This window comes from Scylla paramamosain, chromosome 26 (assembly GCF_035594125.1).
Source record: "Scylla paramamosain isolate STU-SP2022 chromosome 26, ASM3559412v1, whole genome shotgun sequence".
Taxonomy (NCBI): Eukaryota; Metazoa; Arthropoda; class Malacostraca; order Decapoda; family Portunidae; genus Scylla; species Scylla paramamosain.
The window spans coordinates 17,215,371-17,242,062 of record NC_087176.1 but is presented as its reverse complement, the minus strand read 5'-3'; the positions used below and the strand labels follow the sequence as shown (position 1 = coordinate 17,242,062).

Genomic DNA, 26,692 nt, shown 5'->3' with positions numbered 1-26,692 from the left:
CAAGTCACAAGAAGACACGTGCAAAGCAGCAAAAGAACTTCACAGCAAAGACGATATCGTTATCAGAATAGCTCACAAGACTGCCGCCTTCCTCTTAATGAAGAAAGAAGAGTACTTATAAAAAAATGGATAACAATTTTTTTCCGACGAAACAAAATTCAAGAAAATAACGCGCAACCCCACCGACAATATAAAAAAAGAAGATAAACGATACCTACAGAAAGATCAACGGTGTTACAAATGGCGCAAACCTCCTCCTCCTCATGTTCATGGGGTAATTTTCGGCCGGGTATGCTTACGGCAACGTTAAAACGCACAAGCCAGAGATCTGTGCCGCCCTATCATCTCTCAGATCCCTACTGCCACATATACCTTGGCCAAGAAACTAAATGACATCCTGACTCCATACGTGCCGAAAGACTACGCACTCTCTTCTACACAAGACAAGGAACTGTTGAAAGCAGCCCCACCAGCCGATAACCACATCATCGATTCTCTTGATGTAGAAAGCCTTTTCACTAACGTCCCCGTAGACCGAACAATTCATCTGATACTCGATCACGTGTACATATGTGACGACACGCAACCAGTCAACATACAAGAAGAACACCTGCGCACCCTCCTCGAGATCTGCACCAAAGAGGCATCCTTCACCTGCCCCCGCGAAAATCAAGTGGACGGCGTGGCCATGGGAAGCCCCTTAGGACTTCTCTTTGCAAACTTCTTCATGGGAAGCATGGAAACTACGACTCTTCAAGACCACCGTCCCTTTATGTACGGACGCTACACCGATTATATTTTTGTCAGAGGAAAGGACATGGAAGAACTGATAAACCTCAGGCGACTCCTCACCTGCTTTTCTGGCCTTTTGGTTATTGGTTCAAATTTTACATTTGAAGAAGCTACAGAAGGCCGTTTTCCCTTACTTGATGTCCTAGTCTCCGCCTGCAAATCTGGTTTCAAGACAACAGTTTACGTGAAAGAAACCAAGAAAGGACTTTCCCACTTTTCTTAGTGGAAAAGCCTCCACTTAGAACTCGAGCAGCTGAGCCAGATCCTCATCAACAACGGGTACAGATACAGCGACATGATCATAGCAATAAATTGGGCCATAGACAAGTGGTACTGCCAGTCAGAGGACATCACAGATAAAGAATATATCGTTATACTACAGAAGATTCGTGTCACAGTACTACAAAACAGAAGAAATAATAATAAAAGACATTATCAACAGAAACATCAAGCCTGTAGATCCAGGGAAAAAGACTCCAGCTCACCATCTACTACAAAAGCATGAAAATATCAAATCTACTAATCAAGAATCGACCCACGCAAACAAGAACACCTTCGCAGCGGGACCACGTCATCTACGAGGACACCAGTACTTTTGAGGGCTGCGGACCTCAATCGTACATCGGGATGATGCGAACTACATTGTCGAGGCGCTTTACTTGTCATCTACGAGACAGAGCAATCAAGAATCACTACAGAACTGAACACAAGGCAAATATAACACGAAAGAACCTGGAAGAGGGAACAAAAATTTTAGACAACGAGAGACTCACGCCGATTACTATTCTTAGAAGCCATCTACATTACAAGTCCAGAAACGTTCATCAACACGCAAGCATAGAATTTTCAATTCCTTCCCATCCTGAAACGCAAAACACGGAAAACCCCCGCGCCACCGATCAGCCATTGAGAAGCCACGTCTACCAGCTCCCGACAAGCCGCCTCTCTATCAAAGAGAAGCCACGCTAGTCTTCACCCCCTCTGAATATAAGGAGGTCTACATGCTACCTTATCATATCCAATCAAATAATGTCCAGCCTAATCAAATTTTTTAACGCCTCTCTCTCCTCCGGGTACTTTCTAAAGGCATTAAAAATTTCAAACATAAATCTCATTCCAAAGCCCTAAAAAAATCCTCACATACGAGAAAACTACCGCCCCATAAGCTTACTAAAAATACTAGGAAATACACTTGAACGCATTATCAACCAGCGACTGAGGGCGTTCCTTGAAAGTAATAGGTTCCTGCCGCCACAGCAATTTGGTTTTCGAAGCAACGCTTCGACAGAGGACGCCCTCAATAGCATCATAGCATATTTAGATTTCAACCCACTCTACTTAAAAACTGCATAAGTAACAAAAGATGTAAAAAACGCATTTGATACAGATTGGCACACCGGACTAAAACACAAAATTTCCAACAATTTTAACTTTCCCCACCTAACACAACGAATCCTATGTAGTTTTCTGAAAGAGAGACAAACAAGTATCTGTCATCAAAGCGCCTTTTTGGCACACTTTACCCTCAGGCTGGAGTCCTACAAGGCTCAGTACTCTCACCCACCCTATTCACTATGTACATATCTGACCTACACTTCCCTATCCATAAGGATTCACTAACCATTCACAATGCCGATGATGTAACGCAACTAACCCGTACCAGGTCGCCAGACCTACTCACCGACAAAATTCAGCGGGAATTAACGGCGACAAGCCTATGAAAGGTGAAATGGCGAATTCTCTCCCATCCCCAAAAAATCTAAGGTAACTTATTTCAAGTGCCAAGCCTCGAGAAATTTCATAATATATAGATTTTCCAAACCCCATTACCATTCCCATCAGTAATAACAACAGAGTACTTGGCCTCAATGTTGATAAACACCATAGATTTAACACTCATATATTTCAAAAAGTAGCCATGGCCGGGGGGGCCCTTAGCAACTTGGAAAGATTTCGCGACAGTAGCACAAAAACGAAGCCACACCTATACAAAGCTTTTATTCTCCCTCTTCTAACCTACTGCCCACTTGCCCCCTTTCTCTATGCTCACTCCAACTAAAGAAGGTCCAGAATACAGTCATTCGTTTCGCCCTTTGAGCGAAATGGTTCGACTTCAGGATCTCTCTTTCTATTCACGAGGAATCCAACATTCCCCCCATCAATATCACACACTACAATAGGATTAACAAACAACTAAGCACCTTCCCAGAAAAAAAACACACGATCATATACAACTTTATAAACAACCTTAACCTAGCGTTCTGTCACCTACCCCGCAATAACCTGCTTAGAAATGCAAAGAGGTTATTAGTGAGCCGTTAGTTTCTGTCTTTAGGAAATCACTTGAGTCAGGTGAGGTACCAGTAATGTGGAGGTAGGCTAATGTAGTACCCATCTTTAAGAAAGGGGATAAAACTTTAGCGTCTAACTATAGACCTGTCAGCTTAACTTCAGTTGTAGGTAAAATATTAGAGTCAATAATAGCGAGGAACATTAGGGAACATTTAGACAAACAACTTGATAAATCAGTCACAGCATGGTTTCAAGAAGGGGAAGTCTTGCCTGACAAACTTGTTAAGTTTTTACAGTAAAGTCTACGAGGCAGTAGATAATGGAGGTAAATATGATATCTTATATCTGGACTTTAGTAAAGCATTTGACAAGGTACCTCATCAAAGGCTGCGGAGAAAGGTTAGGGCACACGGGATAGATGGGAAGGTGTCAGGCTGGATAGGGTCATGGCTTAGCGACAGGCAACAGAGAGTTGTAATAAACGGCTCTAAATCCGAGTGGGGTCATGTAATTAGTGGGGTGCCACAGGGATCAGTATTAGGGCCATTGTTATTCCTAATATATATTAATGACTTTGATAGTGGAATTAGTAGTGATGTTAGTAAATTTGTGGATGACACAAAGATAGGTAGATTAATTAGGTCAGAATCGGATGCCATCGCCTTGCAGGCAGATTTAGATAGGATGAATAAATGGACGGACAGATGGCAAATGCAATTTAATATCAATAGGTCGGGGCCCTGGAAGCATCCATGCAGGGATTCCCTTTCACCCCCTCCCCCCGCCCCCCGTCACCGACGGCTCACTGCGTGTAAACAAAAGGCGGCAGGTCTGATCCTTCACTCATGTCATGTCAACACACATCCTGCCATCACGTCAATCACTCTCGCAACCATCATCATCATCTTTATTTTTTTCCTCCCACCTGGCACATGAGACACTGTCCACATGTTTTTCATCGTTTTCTGTTCTCTCCCTAGCAGGTTGTTTTTACAGGAAGTGCCAGAAGACTGCGGCTTCTACAAGACACAGTAGCCGATCAAGAACGGACACCGCCTCCCTCACCCATCACATCTACCCGTGCAATAAAGATTCACCATCCAAAACACCATATCACCCACCCACTCTGCTACTATCTGTGGTTCGGATTCCACGAAAAAAACTATAGGTCCCTCCGCTATACGGACGTACTTCTTGTTCTTGCCCCTCTTTAAAATCAATAAAAAACAAAAACAACACTTTGTACTCCAACTGTCCTTCACTCAACCATCCCAGCTTCCATAACCGTGGGGATGATCTTGGACTTGGGGACTGTTGGCACCCTGTAGTGTGTGGCTGTCCTGTGATTGGCGTGCTCGGTTGATTACGGCTGTCCTAGCTTCCCGGAACCGGGCGTCGCCCCTGCCGTGTCTTGCGTGGCCTCATTTTTTATTTATTTATTTTTTTTTCTAATTTCCTGGCTACAACTCCAGTGTGCCCTCACGAAAAAAAAAAAATCAAATTGCGCCTGGGTTAAGCCCCAGTGACTTTTTCTTCTACTAAAGCTCTCTTATTATTACCCTCTATTCTTCCTTCTGTCGTCACTTCTCCCTTTCATCTTTTCTTTTACTGTTCTGATTATGATTCTTCCTTGCCTCACTTCGCCTGAAGATGTTCCCTTGGAAGGTACGAAACGTCCCATACAACAGCTCCCCGGGGCTCTTGCCGCTCAAAAGAGAAAATTTGTTAGACAAGTAGAAAAAAAACACAGAAGCTGAAAAATGCAGTTGCAGTCGCTTACAATCTCGTATGCCTGAAAAAGAATATATATATATATATATATATATATATATATATATATATATATATATATATATATATATATATATATATATATATATATATATATATATATATATATATATATATATATGCACTTATCTACAGACACACCCTTCACTCAAAATTCAAAATTATCATGGCGACTCCTACAGCAGCCTCGGAGTCTTCATCTGGGGAGGGGATCATAAATGTCCCCAGGTCGGACTACTCTTCTGATATCGACCCTAATTGTATCCACATCCCCCTCTACTGTTTCTTCTTTAACTTCTGAAATATTCGCGATCTAATTTTCAACCTGTAGAACATCACCTCTACTAAACCTCATCTAATTTCCCTCACTGAAACACAGGTGTCTTGGGGCAATTCACGGTATCTTCTTTTCTGCTCCCTTCTACTTTCTCTATCATCATTTTCAATCCAAAGCTTGATGTTGCGTTTATGTGCGCACCGACTTAACCTGCTCTCGTGCCCAAGTTCTTGAATCTTCCGAATTTAACATCATCTGGCTACGACTACAGAGTTACTCTCAAATTAAATTTATCTCTGCTGTATACGTCTCACTTAACTCCTCTGACTATAAGAAATTCTTTGACTTTCAAAGTGGAGGACATTCTGATTCTCTTCCCTTTTGTGGATATCTCCTTTCTTGGAGCCTTTAATGTTCGCTACCAGAGAAGAAAGTCCTGAGCATCCTGCAGTCAGCTTGAACAAGAACATATTGTGCATCCTCATCAACGGAGTTAGAAATAAATACCAACTACTAATGGCGGAAGCTCAAAAGAACCACACAGACATCGTACTACTACAAGAAACAAAACTTCCAGAAAGCTCACCACTCACCTTCAAAGGCTTCACATCATATCATGTTCCCGCAGAACGAGGCTCAAAAGGATGCTCAATTCTCATTAAAAAGACACTATTCTGCTCAAGGATCAAAGATGTCCCAGACTGTGGAGAAGGAGTGGACGTTATTGGTGTTACCGTTTAGCTCCAAAACCTACAAGTGCATAAATACAATGTGTACTGTTCCCCTCCAAATCCGAATTTTGAGGTAGGAGAACTCATTGCCCTTTGCGCTTTTGCACAATGTGGTCATTGGTGGAGACTTCAACGCCAACCATGACGCCCTAGAAAAAAATAAATAAATAAATAAAAAATAAATAAGTAAAAAAAATAAAAAATATATATATATATATATATATATATATATATATATATATATATATATATATATATATATATATATATATATATATATATATATATATATATATATATATATATATATATATATATATATATATATATATATATATATATATATATATATATATATATATATATATATATATATATATATATACCGGATTGTCAATGTTCTAAATAACATCCCTGAAGCAGTCCTCCTAAATTCTGGCAAAGCAACCCATGAAGAAGGAGGGATCCTGGACCTATCCATCACATCACATACCATCTCTCACAGCTCCACCTGGGAGGTACATGAGTCACTAGCCAAAGATCACTTCGCCATCAACATCAAGCTGCTAGAATGTCCTAAAATATAACCACCATCACGCTCTCCAAAATGGAATACCAAAAAAAAGCAAATTGGAATCTTCTTAGCATCAGTCGACGGAAGAGAGAGAAGGCTTCAGTGCGCCTTCCATCATGCAACAAACAGTTCCATCCCCACCTCAAAAATCCCCCCCAAAAAAATATAAAGACAGATGATACTACGACGAACGTGTCCGGAAATATAACCACCGCATCAGCCAGGGACGAAATTTGCAGAGAAGGTAAAGAACCCCGGTAACACTGGACCTCATACGAGCCGCGATACGCGTTGGTCGTGAAGCCACCAAGTAAATCAAGACTGAAAAATGGTTGGAATGGTGCGGCAAAATGAACTCACACACCAGTCTTGGCAAGCTACAGAAACAGATAAATCTTGCATCAGGGAAAAGGTTGACCATTGGAGCCCACCACCAAGACCCTACACGAGAGGCCGGAAATCTCATCAAGGCTACGTTACGCACGAAGAGCCAACACAAACCAACTCTCAAAGGAAAGCAGAACACTACTCATTCACCATGCTCCTCAGCGAGAAGAAACCATAAAAACGGCCTGCAGTGAAAGATCACCATCTGACACCCCGTTTACAATCCAAGAGCTTCAAAAAAAACATTCACACCCAGGCCAAACACTGCTACAGGGACTGACAAGATCTCTTATTCAGTGATTCGTCAGGCAGGGGCGGCAGCACACCAGGAACTGCTAGTAATCATCGATGAAACGTACAAACAGGGTCATCTTCCACCCTCATGGAAGAAAGCGACAATCTACCTCATACCTAAAACCCAAGGATCCAGGAAAGAGTTGCCTAGGCAAAATTGCCAAAATAATGGTGCTAACACACTTGCAATGGGTAGTAGGTCCCCTCCATCGACACATCTACGCCTACACCAAAAGTGTCGGTATGCAAGACTGCTTACTACAGACGATCAACACCATTGCCAATAGGAGGGCTGTGTTAACATTTATTGACCTAGAAAAGTCATTTTAGCTGGCCGATCCTACGGTCATCCAGCTAAGAGAGGAGTGAAAGGCAAACTAATGAAATGGATAAAGGACTTCATCACCGGGAGAGAAGCCAGGGTACGCTTCCAGAACCACCTATCAGAATACCACACCTTCGAAAACGACACTCCTCAGGGCATCACACTGACCCTTTTTTATTCAATATACTGATGGAAAACCTTACATTATCACTCGATCCTGACTGCAAATTCCTATGCTATGCTCACATCACCTACCCAAACCCCAAGCAGCTTTAGCACAAATAGCCTCTCACTGCAACAGCAACGGTCTTAAATAAACCACCAGAAGACAAAATCCATCTACTTTGGTTCCTCCAGACCAGGTCCACAAATCATGATTGACAGCACAGCCGTTGAATGGGTGCAATCTCATCACTACCAGGGTGTGTGGATAGTCAGCCAGCTTAAAGTCAACGCACACATCACAGCCACAAAGGACATAACGACCTGAAGCCACAGGGTAATGAAAGCACTAACAGGTCCTGCCAAAGATGTAAATCACACAGTATTGTACATCTTCTATATGCAGGCAATCAGATTAATTTCTTATTACAGCACCCCCTGCCTTGCCACAACATCCTCAACTCAAATTGAAGTACTGTGAAAAAAAAAAAAGATCAAGCCCTTAGGACCATCCTCAGTGTCCCTGTGGGCCAGAATTGAAAGCATGAGAATGGATTGCAGACAACCTGGAAAACAGAACCTACTACAAAAGCTATCACATCTCAGACAAGACGAAGAAGTTTTTACCAAGAAGACATGGGGAAGGAGGATAACCACGAACATCAACAACTTGGGTCTGAAAAAAACACTCTTCTCTCCCTCATGCCTGACATCCCTCATCAAAATTTTGTTCAGTGCGCTCCCTGGCATAAACCAACATGGTTCATTATAGTAACAAAGCAAACACTAAAAAAAAAAAAAAGTTGTCTCAAAGGGAATTAAAGCATCAATCCACACAAGCCCTAACAGCACCAATAAATAATGGGACGCACTATTTCACCGATGAATCCGTAGATCAAACCACCAAAAGATCTGCAGCAGCCTTTCTCCATGATACTGCCAAGGGAATCTTTAGCCTCCCCGACCACTCCTCAACCTTCCAAACAGAGCTACTAGCCATCGACAGGGCATAAACACACGCAACAATACGTCAAGAGGACATCATCTTACACACCGATTCCTTGGGGGCCATCCAATACCTAAAGACAGACACACCGACAACACTTAACTTATCACCAGCATACAGACAGCAGCCATACACATACAACAGCAAGGACATAAATTAACCATCAATTGGATGCCTAGTCATAATGGGATCAAAGGCAACGAGGAAGCAAAATAGTGAAAACATCACTGAAATTAGCAATAATAATTACTACAACCATACCACCTAGCCTATCACAACTCAAGAATATCACAAAAAGAGCTAAGGAAATCATATCACAAGACCTAAACAAAGCAGTCGATGAAGGATCCCCTAGCGTTAGCTGGTACAAGATTGTCACCAACATAACACAAACGAATTTCACTAAACCCATGGAAGATCCACATCAGAGTTCAGAGACTGGCTAGGATATAAATGCGGAAGAGAAATAAAGGACACACTACGTGCAAACACTGCAACGCAAGAAGCAACACACCGCTATATAGAAGAGTGCGTGAAAACAGCACCCTTCTTGAACAGACAAGCGGGCACTGCGCCACACATTATACTCGTACAAGTTACGCCAACAGAATCCCTACTTGAACTTGTCACCAGTTTTTCTCCACCATCCTGAAATTCCTTCACACTTCTCTCCTCACAAGCTTTCCTAAATTTCCTTCTTCACACTTATCTTCCCACCAACCATTATATATACTCGTATATATATACTCGTATATATATATATATATATATATATATATATATATATATATATATATATATATATATATATATATATATATATATATATATATATATATATATATATATATATATATATATATATATATATATATATATATATATATATATATATATTTATTTATTTATTTATTTTCTTTTTTTTTTTTTCTTTACCAATATAATAGTATACGGCTACTTCATTGTTTTCAAACCTGCGTGCCGCCATAACAGCAGTTAAGACCTGTGCTGTCTCCAACAAAAGTAGCATAACTCAGAAAAGAAGAAGAAGCATGTCCAGTCATTCCACAGCTACTGAGGAAGGGTTAAGAAACCCGAAATTGCGATATAGCAAGCATGACTAGCTACGGCGAAGTCATCAACCAAATTTCAAATTAGGATAAGACTCTTTTTAAATTTAAAGAAAACATCTTTAAGAAAATATTAAATACTTATCTAGCGATCACATTTAATGAAACATGTACAAGAGAGCTCTATATATATATATATATATATATATATATATATATATATATATATATATATATATATATATATATATATATATATATATATATATATATATATATATATATATATATATATATATATATATATATATATATATATATATATATATATATATATATATATATATATATATATATATATATATATATATATATATATATATATATATATATATATATATATTTATTTATTTATTTATTTATTTATTTATTTATTTATTACAGATTCCACAAAGAGCTTAGAAGAACACAGTCTTCGCGTGACAACTCTTTCTTATTTTCCATACATGGACTTCATCAGAACCAAGAAAGCAGAAAGAGGGAGTCAAGTGATACCTCGTGATTCCCTTGATGCCAGACTCCTAAAAGCATTTGCAGAGACACTCAACTTTACGTGAGTTTTTTTTTTTTTTTTTTTTTTGTAATTACTCCTATAAAAAAAAAATCTGTGGTAAAATGTTGAAATGTAAAAAAAAAAAATTTTTTTTAATATTCTTTACTCACGTTAACATTCCCGTTAGAAGATGATAGCCCATACAAAGGGAATTCACAAGAACAGTTACTATGAAAACACCGATAGGAGATACAGGGAAATGCAACCATAGCTGGACAGAGCGTACATAAATTTAAGGAGGCAGTTTAGGCAAGAGATGAAACACGAAGTTTCCAGTTAAAGATTTTGGTAAAATATGTTCATTGTAGTGTCGGGTTATATGCTGTAGTTCTTCTTCATGATGTTTTCTATTTCTTCGCCGATTTTAACCATCTGATGGAATGTGGATCTAATGGGAACCCTGCTGCTTTTTTTTCCCAACCTGTCTCAAACTGTCTCTGTACATACACCTTGTGGTGAAATAGTTTTAATTCTAGTCTGTCGGTATTCACCTTTCCATCCTTCTTTAAAGTTTACCTATATTAAACGAAAGCTCTATTCCTTCAAAATACTTCCCGATTCCTTCGACACACACACACACACACACACACACACACACACACACACACACACACACACACACACACACACACACACACACGCACGCACGCACGCACGCACACACACACACACACACACACACACACACACACACACACACACACACACACACACACACACACACACACACACACATATATATATATATATATATATATATATATATATATATATATATATATATATATATATATATATATATATATATATATATATATATATATATATATATATATATATGTTACAGTCAAAACCCGGAATCAGTCAAAACTAGTTTTAACTAGGTATTTTCAATGTGTTGGTGAACAACTAGTATTACCTAGGCAAAACTAGTTATACCTTAATGTGTTTGATATAACTAGAAATATCAAAGTTTAACTAGTTAAATCTAGTTTTATCTGATCGTGTAAGTTAAAACTAGATTCAACAACGATACTGAATATCAAAAGTAGGTGAGGGATATGACCACTCGTTTGAGTACCATTACTCGTTTGAGTACCATTTTTGGGGAACTCAAACATAATTTGTTTGTGTTTGTAGCTCATTTTAGTACCTTTTTAGGTGCCTGGAACGTTTATTAGTCTATTCACATATGTGGAAATATATTTCCCACACTAAGTGTAGTAACAAATGTTTAATCGGACATGCAATGATAAACATGCTTTTATTCCTATCAAAATTATATAGTGGTACCTTTGATAACATATAGGAAAAAAAAATCTCTGCCAAATTGTCACAACTTATTTTAACGAAATGTATTAAAATTCATTAAAATAATTATCAATTTATAATTCCAACTTAAAATAAAACACAATAATAATGAAACGCATCTCATACTCTTCAATAAAACAAACTGTGTCAGACCCAAGACAAAGCGCTACAAGTGTAAATAACATCTGACAAGGTTTTACATTTATTTTTAAGAAATTTATTAATATTCATTAAAACAATAATCAATTCACAGTTCCAACTAAAAATACAACACAATAATGAAATCAGAATAATGATATCAGAGGACAACACACGTACTAACCTGTGTCAATGCAGGAGGACATTGGACTGAAACATACAAAAACTGACAAGCCAGCGTCCTCACTTCCGGTGTTTGTCAAGCGAGTCCCACCCTTATGGTCCCCATATGGTTCACTCCACTCCCTAATGCTACTTATACATAAAAATGTTTTCCCCGGCACTACACCAGTTTCACTTTTAGTCTAACCTAGTTTTCCCAATCTTAACAATTATTAAAACTAGTTTTGACTAAAGTGTGTAGGTAAAACTAGGTGTAAAATACATTTCGTGTTTTACCGAGCCTTTATGTTAAGAAACTAGTTTTGCCTAGGTAATACTAGTTTTTACAAACAATAAATTATACTACTAGTTCTGACTAGTTGAAACTAGTTTTGGCTGATTTCGAGTTCTGACTGTAACATATATATATATATATATATATATATATATATATATATATATATATATATATATATATATATATATATATATATATATATATATATATATATATATATATATATATATATATATATATATATATATATATATATATATATATATATATATATATATATATATATATATATATATATATATATATATATATATATATATATATATATATATATATATATATATATATATATATATATATATATATATATATATATATATATATATATATATATATATATATATATATATATGTGTGTGTGTGTGTGTGTGTGTGTGTGTGACTATCTCTCGAGAAATCACGCAAGGAATCTAAAGAACACTTGAACAATAATGGGAATAGTTAATAGACACATGCTGAAACGATAATTACTCCACTGATGTATGAACAACTGGATCAAGGGGGTGTTGTGAATCCCCTGACCAGCTGTGACCTCACAACGTTTCAACTAGTGTCTCACAAGACAGGGGGGAGGGGGGAGAATCAGAGCCCCCTCCTTCCTTTCTTCTCACAAAACTGTATGCACCTAATTACACACACCGTTCACTCAAAATCCTAAATTCATTATGGCAACTCCTACACCAGCCTCAGAATCCACGTCTAGGGAGGGGACCACATTATGTCCCCAGGTCTGATTGCTCTTCTGGTATCGACCCTAAGTGTCTTCATACACCCACTTTTTTTCCTTAACTTCTGCAACATCCAGGACATTAGATTTATATCTTGAAGAACAGGATATAAATCTCCTCTACTAAACCTCATATTATTTTTCCTCACCGGAACATAGGTATTTAGGGCAAGTGACATAGCTCCTACTCTGTTCCCTTCTACTTTCCCTATTTACATTTTCAATCCAAGGCTGGATGTTAGTCTGTGTGAGCTACAACATGCTCTCGTGTTTAAGCTTTTGAATCTTTCGAGTTTTCTACCATCTGTCTATGAATACAGTCACTCTCAAACTGAATTAATCTATTATGTACACCTCTTACCTCTCTCCTTTGACTATTAAAGTTCTTAGACTATTCAAATTCTAAAGTGGAGCACATCATGATTATCTTCCCATCCTCGGAGATTTCAATTCTAGGAGACTTTAATGTTCAATGCCAGCCTCCGTTTTCCTTCCCCCTTCACTGACCATTCTGGTTAATTAGCCTTTAACTTTGCTATCCTGCACGACCATGGTGCAACACACTAGTAGTATTCCTGACCATCTTGGAGATACGCCAAACATTCTTGACCATTTCGTCATCTCTTATCCTTTTTGCTTATGTTGTCTCCCTATCTTTTCCGTTGTATTCCTCCGATCACAACCTCACATCAATATCTTTTCCTATCGATCCAATCCCTCTTCATGATCTCCCAAAGCGGAAGTGCCTCTGGCGTTTTGCCTTTACTAATTTGGGGCACCTGAGGATGTATTATAATTATTTTCCTTGGAATGAATACTTTATAACAGAGGTGAGGGTGTCTGGCATGGAGACATACATTCCTCACTCCTGTTCTCGTTCTATATATGATAGAGAGGTGGCCCACAAAAGGTACTTGAACCTTCCCTCACCTCTCACCTCACATCTCAGACTATAAAAATTCTTTGACTACTTAAATTCCAAAATTGAACACGTCATGACAGTCTTCCATAGTATCTAGCATGAAGACGTACATTCCTCACTTTTTCTCTCGACCAAAACCTCCAAATCATTGTTTAACACAGCCAGTTCTCGTGCTATACATGATTTAGAGGTGGCCCACATAGGGTACTTGAGCCTTCCATCACCTGAATGTCATGCACTTTATATTTCTGCCCGGAATCATGCAAAGTCTGTTCTTCAACTACCTAAAAAACTCCTTCATTAATAGAAAGTTTTAATTTTTTTCAAGATCTAACGCCCTTCGTGATTTTTGGCACCAAGCCAAAAAACATCTCCGATAACTTTGCTTCTTCATCTTTTTCCTTTATTTCAACCTGATGGCGCCACTGCCATTTCATCTATTTCTAAAGCTGAACTCTTCGCTCAACCTTCGCTAAAAATACTACCTTGGATGATTCAGGGTTTGTTCCTTTCTCTCCTCCACCCTCTGACTACTTCATACTACCGAAAACTGTGATTAAGTCCGTGCTCGCACTTTGACTAGTCAAACTCTTTCAGCTCTGTCTATCAACATCTACCTTTCCCTCTTGCTGGAAGTTTGCCTACATTCAGCCTGTTCTTAAAAAGGGTAACTGCTCTAATCCCTTAAACTACCATCCTATTGCTTTAATTTCCCACCTTTCAAAAGTTTTTTAATCTATCCTCAATAGGAAGATTCTTAAACATCTATCTCTTCACAACCTTCTATCTGATCGCCAGTATGGGTTCCGTCAAGGCCGTTCTACTGGTGATCTGGCTTGGTCATCCTCTTTTTTTAGAAATTTTGGTGAAACTTTTGCTGCTGCCTTAAACATATGAAAAGCTTTTGAAAGAGTTTGGCACAAAGTTTTGATTTCCAAACTACCCTCCTACGGCTTCTATCCTTCTCTGTAACTTCAACTGAATTTTCCTTCCTGACCGTTCTGTTGCTGCTCTGGTAGACTGTCACTGTTTTTCTTCTGATTTATTAACAGTGGTTCATTCATTATTCATCAATTATCTTCTATTCCAAACTTCTTGTCCTGTCCCCTCCTACGCTGATGATACCGTCCTGCTAGAGAAGCCTGAATTTTGATCTTTCTAAAATTTCTGATTGGGGCAGAGCAACCTTGGTATAGTTCAATGCCTCAAAAAACTTAATTGCTCCATCTATCAACTCGACATAACCTTCAAGACAACTATTGCGTCTTCTTCAGTGACACTCTTCTACACTGAACATCCTCGGTCTGTCCTTTACATATAATCATCTCTAGCTAAAACAACTTCTATGAAATTAGGTGTTCTGAGTCGTCTCCTCCAGTTTTTCTCACCCTCCCAGTTGCGAACTCTGTACAGGGGCCTTATCCGTCCATGTTTGGAGTATGGTTCACATGTATGGGGGGGTTCCACTCATATCGCTATTTTAGACTTGGTAGAATTAAGAGCTTTTCGTCTTATCAACTCCTCTCCTCTAACTAACTGTCATCAGCATCTTTTATGTCGCTGCAATGTTACATCTCTTGCTATCTTCTATCGCTATTATCATTCTAACTGATCTCCTGATCTTGCTAACTACATTCCTCCCCTCCTCCCGCGGTCTCGCTGCACAAGACTTTCTTCTTTCCCTCATCCCTATTCTGTCAACCTCTCTAATGCAAGAGTTAACCAGTATTCTCACTTATTCCTCCCTTTCTCTGGTAAACTCTGAAACCCTCTGCCTGGTTCTGTATTTCCTCCTTCCTGTGACTTGAACTTTTTTCAAGAAGGAGGCTTCAAGATGCTTATCTCTCAATTTTCGATGATATTCTTGACGTCTCTTTTGGGACAGGCTTTTTTTTTCTTTTTTTTCCGGTTTTGCTGCCCTTGACCAGTGACCAGTTGACCAGTGGCCTTAAGCCTCGGAAGTCCTATGGAACTGATGGGGTCTCTTGTTCTCCGAAACTGTGCCTCCGTGCCTGCACCTTGCCTTTTCGAACTCTTCCAACTCCGTCTATCAGCATCTAGCTTTCCTTCCTGCTGGAAGTTTACCTATATTCAGCTTGTTCCTGAAAAAAAAAAAAAAAAGTGACCACTCTAATCCCTTAAATTACTGTCTTATTGCATAATTTTACTGTCTCTCTAAAGTTTTTAATCTATCCTCAAGAACAATATTTTTAAACATCAATCACTTCACAACCTACTGTTTGATCGCCGGTATGGGTTCCCTTGAGGCTGTTCTACTGGGTGATCTGCCTTTACTTACTGAGTTTTGATCATTCTCTATTAGTGATTTTGGTAAAACTTTCGCTGTTGCCTTAGACATATCAAAAGCTTTCGATAGAGTCTGGCACAAAGCTTTGATTTCTAAACTACCATTCTACGGCTTCTGTCATTCTCTCTCTGACCATCTCAAGTTTCCTATCTAATCGTTTAATTGCTGTTGTGGTAGTCGGTCACTGCTCTTTTCCTAAGTCTATTAATAGTAGTGTTCCTTAGGATTCTGTCCTGTCACTCACTCTCTTTCTGTTATTCATCAATGATCTTCTAAACCACACTTCTTGTCCTATCCACTCTTACACCATGGATACAACTGGGATCTCTTCTGTGGTAGGGACACCTTGTATACCAGGGATGGAATGCATTTATCACACCAGCGTCTTCGTGTTTTGCCCAGAGCACTCGAACGGGAGGCAACTGCACTTCCGCGCTTTTTTCGTTAGTCAGGAGGGAGGAAAGGATTGTGAGAACGAAATGAAGGACAAATTAGTCAAATCTAGAAAGGTAACTAGCTCAGAGAAGGCAAGGACTAGCTTGAGTGTTTAATACACAAATTGTAAGAAGTTTTTTGATTAAAATAGACTTGCTTAGAGGAATAGCGTGTGTAGAAAACCTTGATATCATTTCTTTAACAGAAACTTGGTTAGATATGTCAGGAAATGTATTAAATCCAGATACATAATTTTATAAAAGCAGGGAAAACAGGAGAGGAGGAGGCGTCGCGCTGTACGTTAGGGACTTATTACAATATTGTATTAACAGCAGAATTAAAACAGATAGCAAAACAGAGGCGATACAGGTAGATATTAAGGAAGGATCACAGTCAGTATTACTGGGATTAGTGTACAGGGCACCGAACAATACAAAGGAAATTAACACCTCACTATGGCAGGGAATAAATAGATCAGGCAGGTACAATCAGGTACGTGTGGTAAGAGATTTAAATTTTAGGAATATCGACTGGAGCCTGATGGTGGGTAACAGGGAGGCAGAGGAATTTCTTAAGCTAATTCAGGATATTTTTTTAAAGCAGGTAATCTTAGCACCCAAAAGGGAGGTAATATTCTAGATTTAACTGTAACTAACAGGGAGCAAGCAGTCACGCAGGAGGAGGCAGTAGACACCTGCCGAAACGATAATTACTCCCAGTGAGGTCTAAAGCACTGTTCAGAGGGTGCTGTGAACTTATCATTAAACCCAGCTGTGACCTCACTGAACGTTTCCCTTTGTGTCTCACAACACAAGGGGGTAGTCACAGCCTGCCCTCTAAAGACAACTCTCTTCCTCCACACAAAACTACAAGCACCTAATAACACACACACCCTTCACTCAAAAATTTTAAAATCATGGCGACTCCTACACCAGCCTCGGAGTCCCCATCTGGGGAGGGGACCATAAATGTCCCCAGGTCGGACTGCCTTTCCGTCGACGACCCTAAGTGTCTTGACACCCCCCTCAACTTTTTCTTCATTAACTTCTGCAACATTCGCGGTCTAAGATCTAATTTTCAATCTGTAGAACACCACCTCTCCTCTTCTAAACCTCATCTTCTTTTCCTCACTGAAACTCAGGTGTCTGAGGCAACTGACAGTAGCCCCTTTTCTGTTCCCTCCTACTTTCTCTATCCTCATTTTCGATCCAAAGCTGGATGCTGCGTTTATGTGCGCAATGACTTAACCTGCTCTCGTGCCCACGCTCTTGAATCTTCCGAGTTTTCCACCATCTGGCTACGACTACAGAGTCATTCTCATACTAAATTTATCTGTGCTGTATACCTCTCTCCTAACTCCTCTGACTATAAGAAATTCTTTGACTACTTAACTTCCAAAGTGGAGCACATTCTGACCCTCTTCCCTTTTGCAGAGATCTCCATTCTTGGAGACCTCAATGTTCACCACCAGCTTTGGCTTTCCTCTCCCTTCACTGACCATCCTGGTGAACTAGCCTACAACTTTGCTATCCTCCATGACCTAGAGCAATTGGAGCAACACCCTACTCGTATTCCTGACTGTCTTGGAGATACGCCCAACATTCTTGACCTTTTCCTGACCTCTAATCCTTCTGCTTATGCTGTCACCCTTTCTTCTCCGTTGGGCTCCTCCGATCACAATCTCATATCTTTATCTTGTCCTATCACTCCAATCCCTCCTCAGGATCCCCCTAAGCGAAGGTGCCTCTGGCGTTTTGCCTCTGCTAGTTGGGGAGACCTGAGGAGGTATTTTGCTGATTTTCCTTGGAATGACAACTGCTTCCGTGTCAGAGACCCGTCTTTGTGTGCTGAGCGCATAACAGAGGTGATAGTGTCTGGCATGGAGGCGTACATTCCTCACTCTTTTTCTCGTCCTAAACCTTCTAAACCTTGGTTTAACACAGCTTGTTCTCGTGCTATACATGATAGAGAGGTGGCCCACAAAAGGTACTTAAGCCTTCCATCACCAGAATCTCATGCACTTTATATTTCTGCCCGGAACCATGCCAAGTCTGTTCTCCAACTAGCCAAAAAACTCCTTCATTAACAGAAAATGTCATGACCTTTCAAGATCTAACTCCCCTCGTGATTTCTGGCATCTAGCCAAAAATATCTCCAATAACTTTGCTTCTTCTTCTTTCCCTCCTCTACTTCAACCAGATGGCACCACTGCTATCACGTCTATTTCTAAGGCTGAACTCTTTGCTCAAACCTTTGCTAAAAACTCTACCTTGGACGATTCTGGGCTTGTTCCTCCCTCTCCTCCACCCTCTGACTTCTTCATGCCACGTATTAAAATTCTTCGTAATGATGTTTTCCATGCCCTCGCTGGTCTAAACCCTCGGAAGGCTTATGGAGCTGATGGGGTCCCTCCTATTGTTCTCCGAAACTGTGCCTCCGTGCTTGCACCTTGCCTAGTCAAACTCTTTCAGCTCTGTCTGTCAACATCTACCTTTCCTTCTTGCTGGAAGTTTGCCTACATTCAACCTGTTCCTAAAAAGGGTGACCGCTCTAATCCCTCAAACTACCGTCCTATTGCTTTAATATTCCTGCTTATCTAAAGTTTTTGAATTTATCCTCAACAGGAAGATTCTTAAACATCTATCACTTCACAACCTTCTATCTGATCGCCAGTATGGGTTCCGTCAAGGCCGCTCTACTGGTGATCTTCTGGCTTTCCTTACTGAGTCTTGGTCATCCTCGTTTAGAGACTTTGGTGAAACTTTTGCTGTTGCCTTGGACATACCAAAAGCCTTTGATAGAGTCTGGCACAAAGCTTTGATTTCCAAACTACCCTCCTACGGTTTCTATCCTTCTCTCTGTAACTTCATCTCAAGTTTCCTTTCTGACCGTTCTATTGCTGCTGTGGTAGACGGTCACTGTTCTTCTCCTAAATCTATTAACAGTGGTGTTCCTCAGGGTTCTGTCCTGTCACCCACTCTCTTCTTATTATTCATTAATGATCTTCTAAACCAAACTTCTTGTCCTATCCACTCCTATGCTGATGATACCACCCTGCACTTTTCCACGTCTTTTCATAGACGTCCAACCCTTCAGGAGGTAAACATATCACGCAGGGAAGCCACAGAACGCCTGACTTCTGATCTTTCTAAAATTTCTGATTGGGGCAGAGCAAACTTGGTATTGTTCAATGCCTCAAAAACTCAATTCCTCCATCTATCAACTCGACACAGTCTTCCAGACAACTATCCCCTCTTCTTCAATGACACTCAACTGTCCCCCTCTTCTACACTGAACATCCTCGGTCTGTCCTTTACTTATAATCTGAACTGGAAACTTCACATCTCATCTCTAGCTAAAACAGCTTCTATGAAGTTAGGTGTTCTGAGACGTCTCCGCCAGTTTTTTTCACCCCCCCAGCTGCTAACTCTGTACAAGGGCCTTATCCGTCCATGTATGGAGTATGCTTCACATGTCTGGGGGGGTTCCACTCATACTGCTCTTCTAGACAGGGTGGAATCAAAAGCTTTTCGTCTCATCAATTCCTCTCCTCTAACTGACTGTCTTCAGCCCCTCTCTCACCGCCGCAATGTTGCATATCTAGCTGTCTTCTACCGCTATTTTCATGCCAACTGCTCTTCTGATCTTGCTAAGTGCATGCCTCCCCTCCTTCCGCGGCCTCGCTGCACAAGACTTTCTTCTTTCTCTCACCCCTATTCTGTCCACCTCTCTAACGCAAGAGTTAACCAGTATTCTCAATCATTCATCCCTTTCTCTGGTAAACTCTGGAACTCCCTGCCTTCTTCTGTATTTCCACCTTCCTATGACTTGAATTCCTTCAAGAGGAAGGTTTCAAGACACTTATCCACCAATTTTTGACCACTGTTTTGACCCTTTTATGGGACTGGCATTTCAGTGGGCATTTTGTTTATTAGATTTTTGTTGCCCTTGGCCAGTATCCTTCCTACATAAAAAAAAAAAAAAAAAGGTTGGCAGATAGCTACGTAACGGTGACCATTTTTAAATTAGGTACAAATTAAAATGGCAGGAAACTTTTAAAACTAAAATAACACTTGTAAAATACCTGACTTTAGGAGGGCAAATTTTAAGTGATTAAAAAGGTACCTCCAAACAGTTGACTGGCAACGGACGCAGGTAAGGTCCAGGACGGAGTTGAGAAAAATAAGGCAGGATGAGGGAGGTGAGGTGAGGTGTGAGGGTGAAAGGCAGGAGGAGAGAAGGATCCGGAAGGGTCGGAGGAGTGAGAGAGGGGGAGATATGTGTATGTGTCGTGCTGAGATGGGCAAGGTGAGGTCGAGGCGAGTAGAAGATGGAGTGGAGAGGATGGCGAGGACCGAGATGAGAAGAGTAGGGGAAGTAAATGTAGATGAGTTGTGTAATTATTTCGTTGATAAATTACATATAGGACAGCCAGCAAACATCCCTGTAATTCTGTTTCTGTAATTGGGAATTTACTTGAGTCAGGTGAGGTACCGGTAATGTGGAGATAAGCGAATGTAGTACCTCTCTTTAAGAAAGGAGATAAAACTTTAACGTTTAATTATAGACCTGTCAGCTTAACTTCTGTTGTAGGTAAAATAATGGAGTCAATAATAGCAAAGAACATTAGGGAACATTTAGACAAACGTAACTTGATAAATCAGTCACAGCATGACTTCACGAATGGGAAGTCTTGCCTGATGAACTTATTTTTTTTTATAGTAAGGTTTACGAGACGGCAGATAATGGTGATAGTTATGACATCTTATATCTGGACTTCAGTGAAGCGTTTGACAAGGTACCCCATCAGAGGCTCATGAGAAAGATTAGGGAGCACGGGATAGATGGGAAGATGTTAGAGTGGATAAGGTCGTGGCTAGGAGACAGCCGACAGAATTGCAATAAAGGGCTCTAAATGTGAGTGGGGTTAAGTAATTAATGGGGTGCCTCAGAGATCAGCATTAGGGCGACTGTTGTTTTTAATATATATCCTGTTGAGGATAGGTTAAAAAACTTTAGACAAGTAGGAAATTAAAGGAATAGGATGGTAGTTTGAGGGATTAGAACGGTCACCCTTTTTAGGAGCGGGCTGAATATAGGCAAACTTCCAGGAAGAAGGAATGATAGAAGTTGATGGACAGAGCTGAAGGAGTTTGACTAAGCAAAGTGCAAGCAGGGAGGCACTGTTTCGGAGAACAATAGGAGGGATCCCATCAGGCCCATATGCTGTCCGAGGGTTTAAACCAGCCATGGCATGAGAAACATCATTGAAAAGGATATTAATGGGTAGCATAAAATAATCATTGGAGAAGAAGAGAGGAATAGCCAATTAATCATCAGACATAACATTTTTAGCAAACGTTTGAGTGAAGAGTTTAGCTATAGAAATGAGATGCCAGTGGTGGCATGAGGTTGAAATAAAGGAGTGAAAGATGAAAAAAAATGCAAAGTTGGTGAAAATGTTTTTGGCTAGGTGCCAGAAGTCATGAGAGGAGTTAGATTTTGAAAGATTTTGACACTTTCTATTAACGAAAGGGTTTTTGGCTAGTTGAAGAACAGACTTGGTATGATTACGGGCAGAAATGTAAAGTGCAGGAGATTCAGGTGATGGAAAGCTGAAGTACCTGTTGTGCGCCATCTATCATATATAGCATGAGAACAGGCTGTATTAAAGCAAGGCTTGAAAGGTTTAGGTCAAGAGAAAGAGTGAGGACCACCTCTGTTATGCGATGAGGGCACAAAGATGGTTGTCTGTTATGGAATGAGTAGTCATTCAAAGGAAAATCAACATAATACTTCCTCAGGTCCATCCAACTAGCAAAGGCAAAATGCAAGAGGCACCTCCACTTACGGGAGCCCTGAAGAGGAATTAGAGGGATAAGTCAAGATAAAGATATGAGACTGTGATCAGAGGAGCCCAAAGGAGATGGGGTAGCAGTATAAGCAGAGGGTTTAGAGATTATGAAAATGTCATGAATGTTGGCCGTATCTCGACAATGGTCAGGAATACGAGTAGAATGTTGCACCAGTTGCTCTAGTTCGCCAGCCTATTTCTGTCCACCCACAGTCAAAGGAATATAATTTAACAGCTGCAAATTCCAAGAGCTGGGCAAGAATCACCAGCCACGTTCTAGGGAGAGGACAGATACAGAACAAACACATGTAAAGATAACCATTTTCTATGGAACACCGCACTCACAAACAAGACAAATTCCTCCCACTTCTGTAGAATATTATCTTCTTCTGTTGTGCACTATTGTATTCATCTTCCCGGGAGACAGGCCACTCTCCCTTTCATAGAAACAACACGGCCTGGAAAAGAAGAATATTCTACTGCACAGCAGGATATTATTAATCCAGGATATTATTAATGCTCTCTATGAGGGCACTGGGCAACAGTACCATTTAAGAGAACACACAAACAAACTGCCCACAAACACGAATAGGAGGGTCGGTGATTGCTCACCGCAACAAAACTTAGCCCACAGACTCTCAGTGGAGGAGTCATATCCCTAATATCTGACGTAGGTAACAGCTACGTATACTAACAGGCAACAGTAAGAATATATCTAAAGTTACTCATATATGCAGGGCCTTACTGCGTAATTATTCAATTATTCCCTTGAAACAAATGGCTCTTCTACCTGTAAAACCCCCACCCAGTCTCCTCCGTGCATCTTTCTTATAACCGAGCGTCCAACCCCTCTAAAGGGTGGGCCGTGACTAGAGAACAAGACACGTGAGAGAACAAGACACATACTCTCTCACCCTGCTACTATGTGGGGGTACAAGAGAGGGGATTGGGTGGCAACATACAAACATCCATACATACACCACCCGCTGCATCGTTTCACTCATTGCTGATTTATATGAACAAAACACGTTCTTTCTGAAAATAATAATGATTAAACTATAAAGGCTGGATGAATGCTGATAACTTAATCGTCAAGAACAAATTTCCTACTAAAGGCTGGGTGAGACTCAAATTGAATGAAAAAGGGGAAGTTATGAAACTTATGTGGGTAATATGAGCGACTGCGCAGGTAAATGTTGTAATAAGAGCTGCCTATAGGCTACGCATCAGAGGTGAGTTAAATTTACGTCTTCAGTCTTTTCTTCCCATCTCTCCCTCTCCTTCGTTTTCTTCCCATCATTCTTTCTTCATTCTTCTTTTTCTACATCGTCTTACAAAGATACGCGCAATACACACACACACATACACACACACACATTATATATATACGAGTATATATATATATATATATATATATATATATATATATATATATATATATATATATATATATATATATATATATATATATATATATATATATATATATATATATATATATATATATATATATATATATATATATATATATATATATATATATATATATATATATATATATATATATATATATATATATATATATATATATATATATATATATATATATATATATATAATATATATATAATATATAGGTTTAAGGTACTGAGCAAGCCAATAACGTTAATGGCCTATTATCGTTATCAGGAACGATATATATATATATATATATATATATATATATATATATATATATATATATATATATATATATATATATATATATATATATATATATATATATATATATATATATATATATATATATATATATATATATATATATATATATATATATATATATACACACACACACACACACACACACACACACACACACACACACACACACACACACACACACACACTTCCGAAGTTAAGTAGTTAAAGAATTTCTTATACTCATAGGAGTGAGGTGGGAGGTAAACAGTACTGGTAAATTTAGTTTGAGAGTGACCCTGTAGTCGTAGCCAGGTGGTGGAAAATTCGGAAGACTCAAGAGCTTGGGCACAAGATTCAAGAGCGTGGCCAGAAGAGCAGGTTAATTCGTATCGTAGGGAACAGAAAAGAGGCTACTGTCACTTGCCTCAGACACCTGTGTTTCGGTGAGGAAAATAAGATGACGTTTAATAGAGAAGTGATGTTCTACAAATTGAAAATTAGGTTTTTAGACCGCGAATGTTCCAGAAGTTAATAAAGAAAAACTTCAAGGGGTATCAAAATATTTTGGGTTGATACCAAAAGAGTAGTCCGACCTTGGGACATATTTACCTCACTGAATGTTCCCCTTTGTGTCTCACAACACAAGGGGGTCGTCACAACTTGCCCTCTAAAGACAATTCTCTTCCTTCACACAAAACTACATGCACCTAATTATACACACACCCTTCAAAATTCATAATGGGGAGTTTTCAGAACTAGTGGTTGTCACCAGGTGGCAGCACAGACACAAACTCTTCTCTCACATACAAGCAATATCAGATATACCTGCATTGTTATTCTATTTACATGAAGATACAATGGAATTATATAATATATTTTTCTACGTAATTCCTTCTAAGTAGTAACACAAGTAAAATAAAACTCTTTTCATGAACAAATGTATATAAGTTGATTTTCTAGTGAATCGGCATTTAAATTTATTTGGTCATCTTAAGATTTACAAATTAATACACTCTTGATTGGAAACGTCTTAATCTAGACGAAAGTAAACATAAAGGCAACATGTCTGTGACAGTCAAAAGTCCAAATTACATGGATCTTCTTCCTAGTTTATGGAAACGGCAATTAAAAAAAAAAAAAAAAATGGCAACGAGTGTCCTGGCGATAGAAGTGCTGTATCTCTAACCAAAACAAACACCTGACTCGGCCGCGCTGGTTGAACTTAAGAAACACATTGTTGGACAAGAAGTTGAATGTTGCTGCGGTGCCCATCTCCTCTACGCCCTAAGCAATGGATTACGGGAGCTGGACACTACAGCAGCAGCAGGATCGCCTGAGAGATGTTTGTTTTGGTTCTCGATTACTTTGCCTTGTCGCTCGCTTCGTGAGAAGGATGCTAAAATCCCCACAAAAAAAAAAAAAAAAAAAATGAGCCATATATCACGATGTTATTGAGTAGGTTGTGTCATACTATATATTATATAGTACAGTGTGGTTTTTTATATATATATTTTTTTTTTTTCATTGTCCAAATCAATATTTTTTTTATACTTGTAATATGCTTTATTTAGGATAATGCTAACAGTTTAATCGATAATCACACACAAAAAAAAAAAATAAAATAAAATAAATAAATAATTTGACCACATTCTCTCAATATTATCCATACCGGATATTGAAAAGTCGATACATCATTTCAATAGTATCATGATGATCAGGTGCAGGTGCATCTTTACGCACCTGGGATTTACTACAACAACATTTTAGCTCTGTTTCCTACAGTTGGATGAGCAGCAACGACATCTAGCGGTTTAGTTCCGAAAACTCCCCATTATCATGGCGACTCCTTAACCAGCCTCGGAGTCTCCATCTGGGTACGGGACTAAATATGCAACGCTAAAACAGAAGATCCTGAAAGCCATTGCAAAATGAGTCTTCTTCACATTTTCACCTGACCAATCAAGCCTTATAAAATGTGCTTATGAATACATTACGACTGATTAAATTATTACAAGATGACTAAGAGGAATAACACAAAATCTAAATTAATAATTTCACAATTACGTAAGGAGATTATGTCCTCACCAAGTCAACGCAACAAACAGGAACTTATACTTCACTACAGTTCATACAACAGCAAACTACAAAACATGGTATATCTGCGTCCACCAGTCAATCTAGAGAGGAAGGACAAAACGATGAACTTTGTCTTCACGATCCCGGCTATCTTTTCAAGAAAGTGGACGTTACACTGATTCCGGAAAGTTTTAAAGGTCTGGATTTTTAAAGGTTTCAAATACCTACCCGACCTATCCGAAATCACCAGCTGTTTAACCCTCTCACAAAACCTTTACCTTGGCACAGCACGCCAGAAATCACCTTAATACCAGATCAGTGTTTAGGTAGAAAACACAGTTATTCTATATAATAACAGGATATATTACTAATAATGTTAACTC

At 39.2% G+C, this 26,692-nt stretch overlaps 1 protein-coding gene across 1 annotated transcript in view; it reads left to right on the top strand.

The window, feature by feature from the left end:
* The window catches only part of LOC135113849 (glutamate receptor ionotropic, delta-2-like), a 149,656-nt gene that overhangs the window by 69,847 nt on the left and 53,117 nt on the right, over positions 1-26,692 (top strand). Inside the window, exon 6 of the mRNA XM_064029471.1 lies at positions 10,146-10,314. Within this exon, the coding sequence (XP_063885541.1) occupies positions 10,146-10,314 (169 nt within the window). The remainder of the gene's footprint in view (positions 1-10,145; positions 10,315-26,692) is intronic.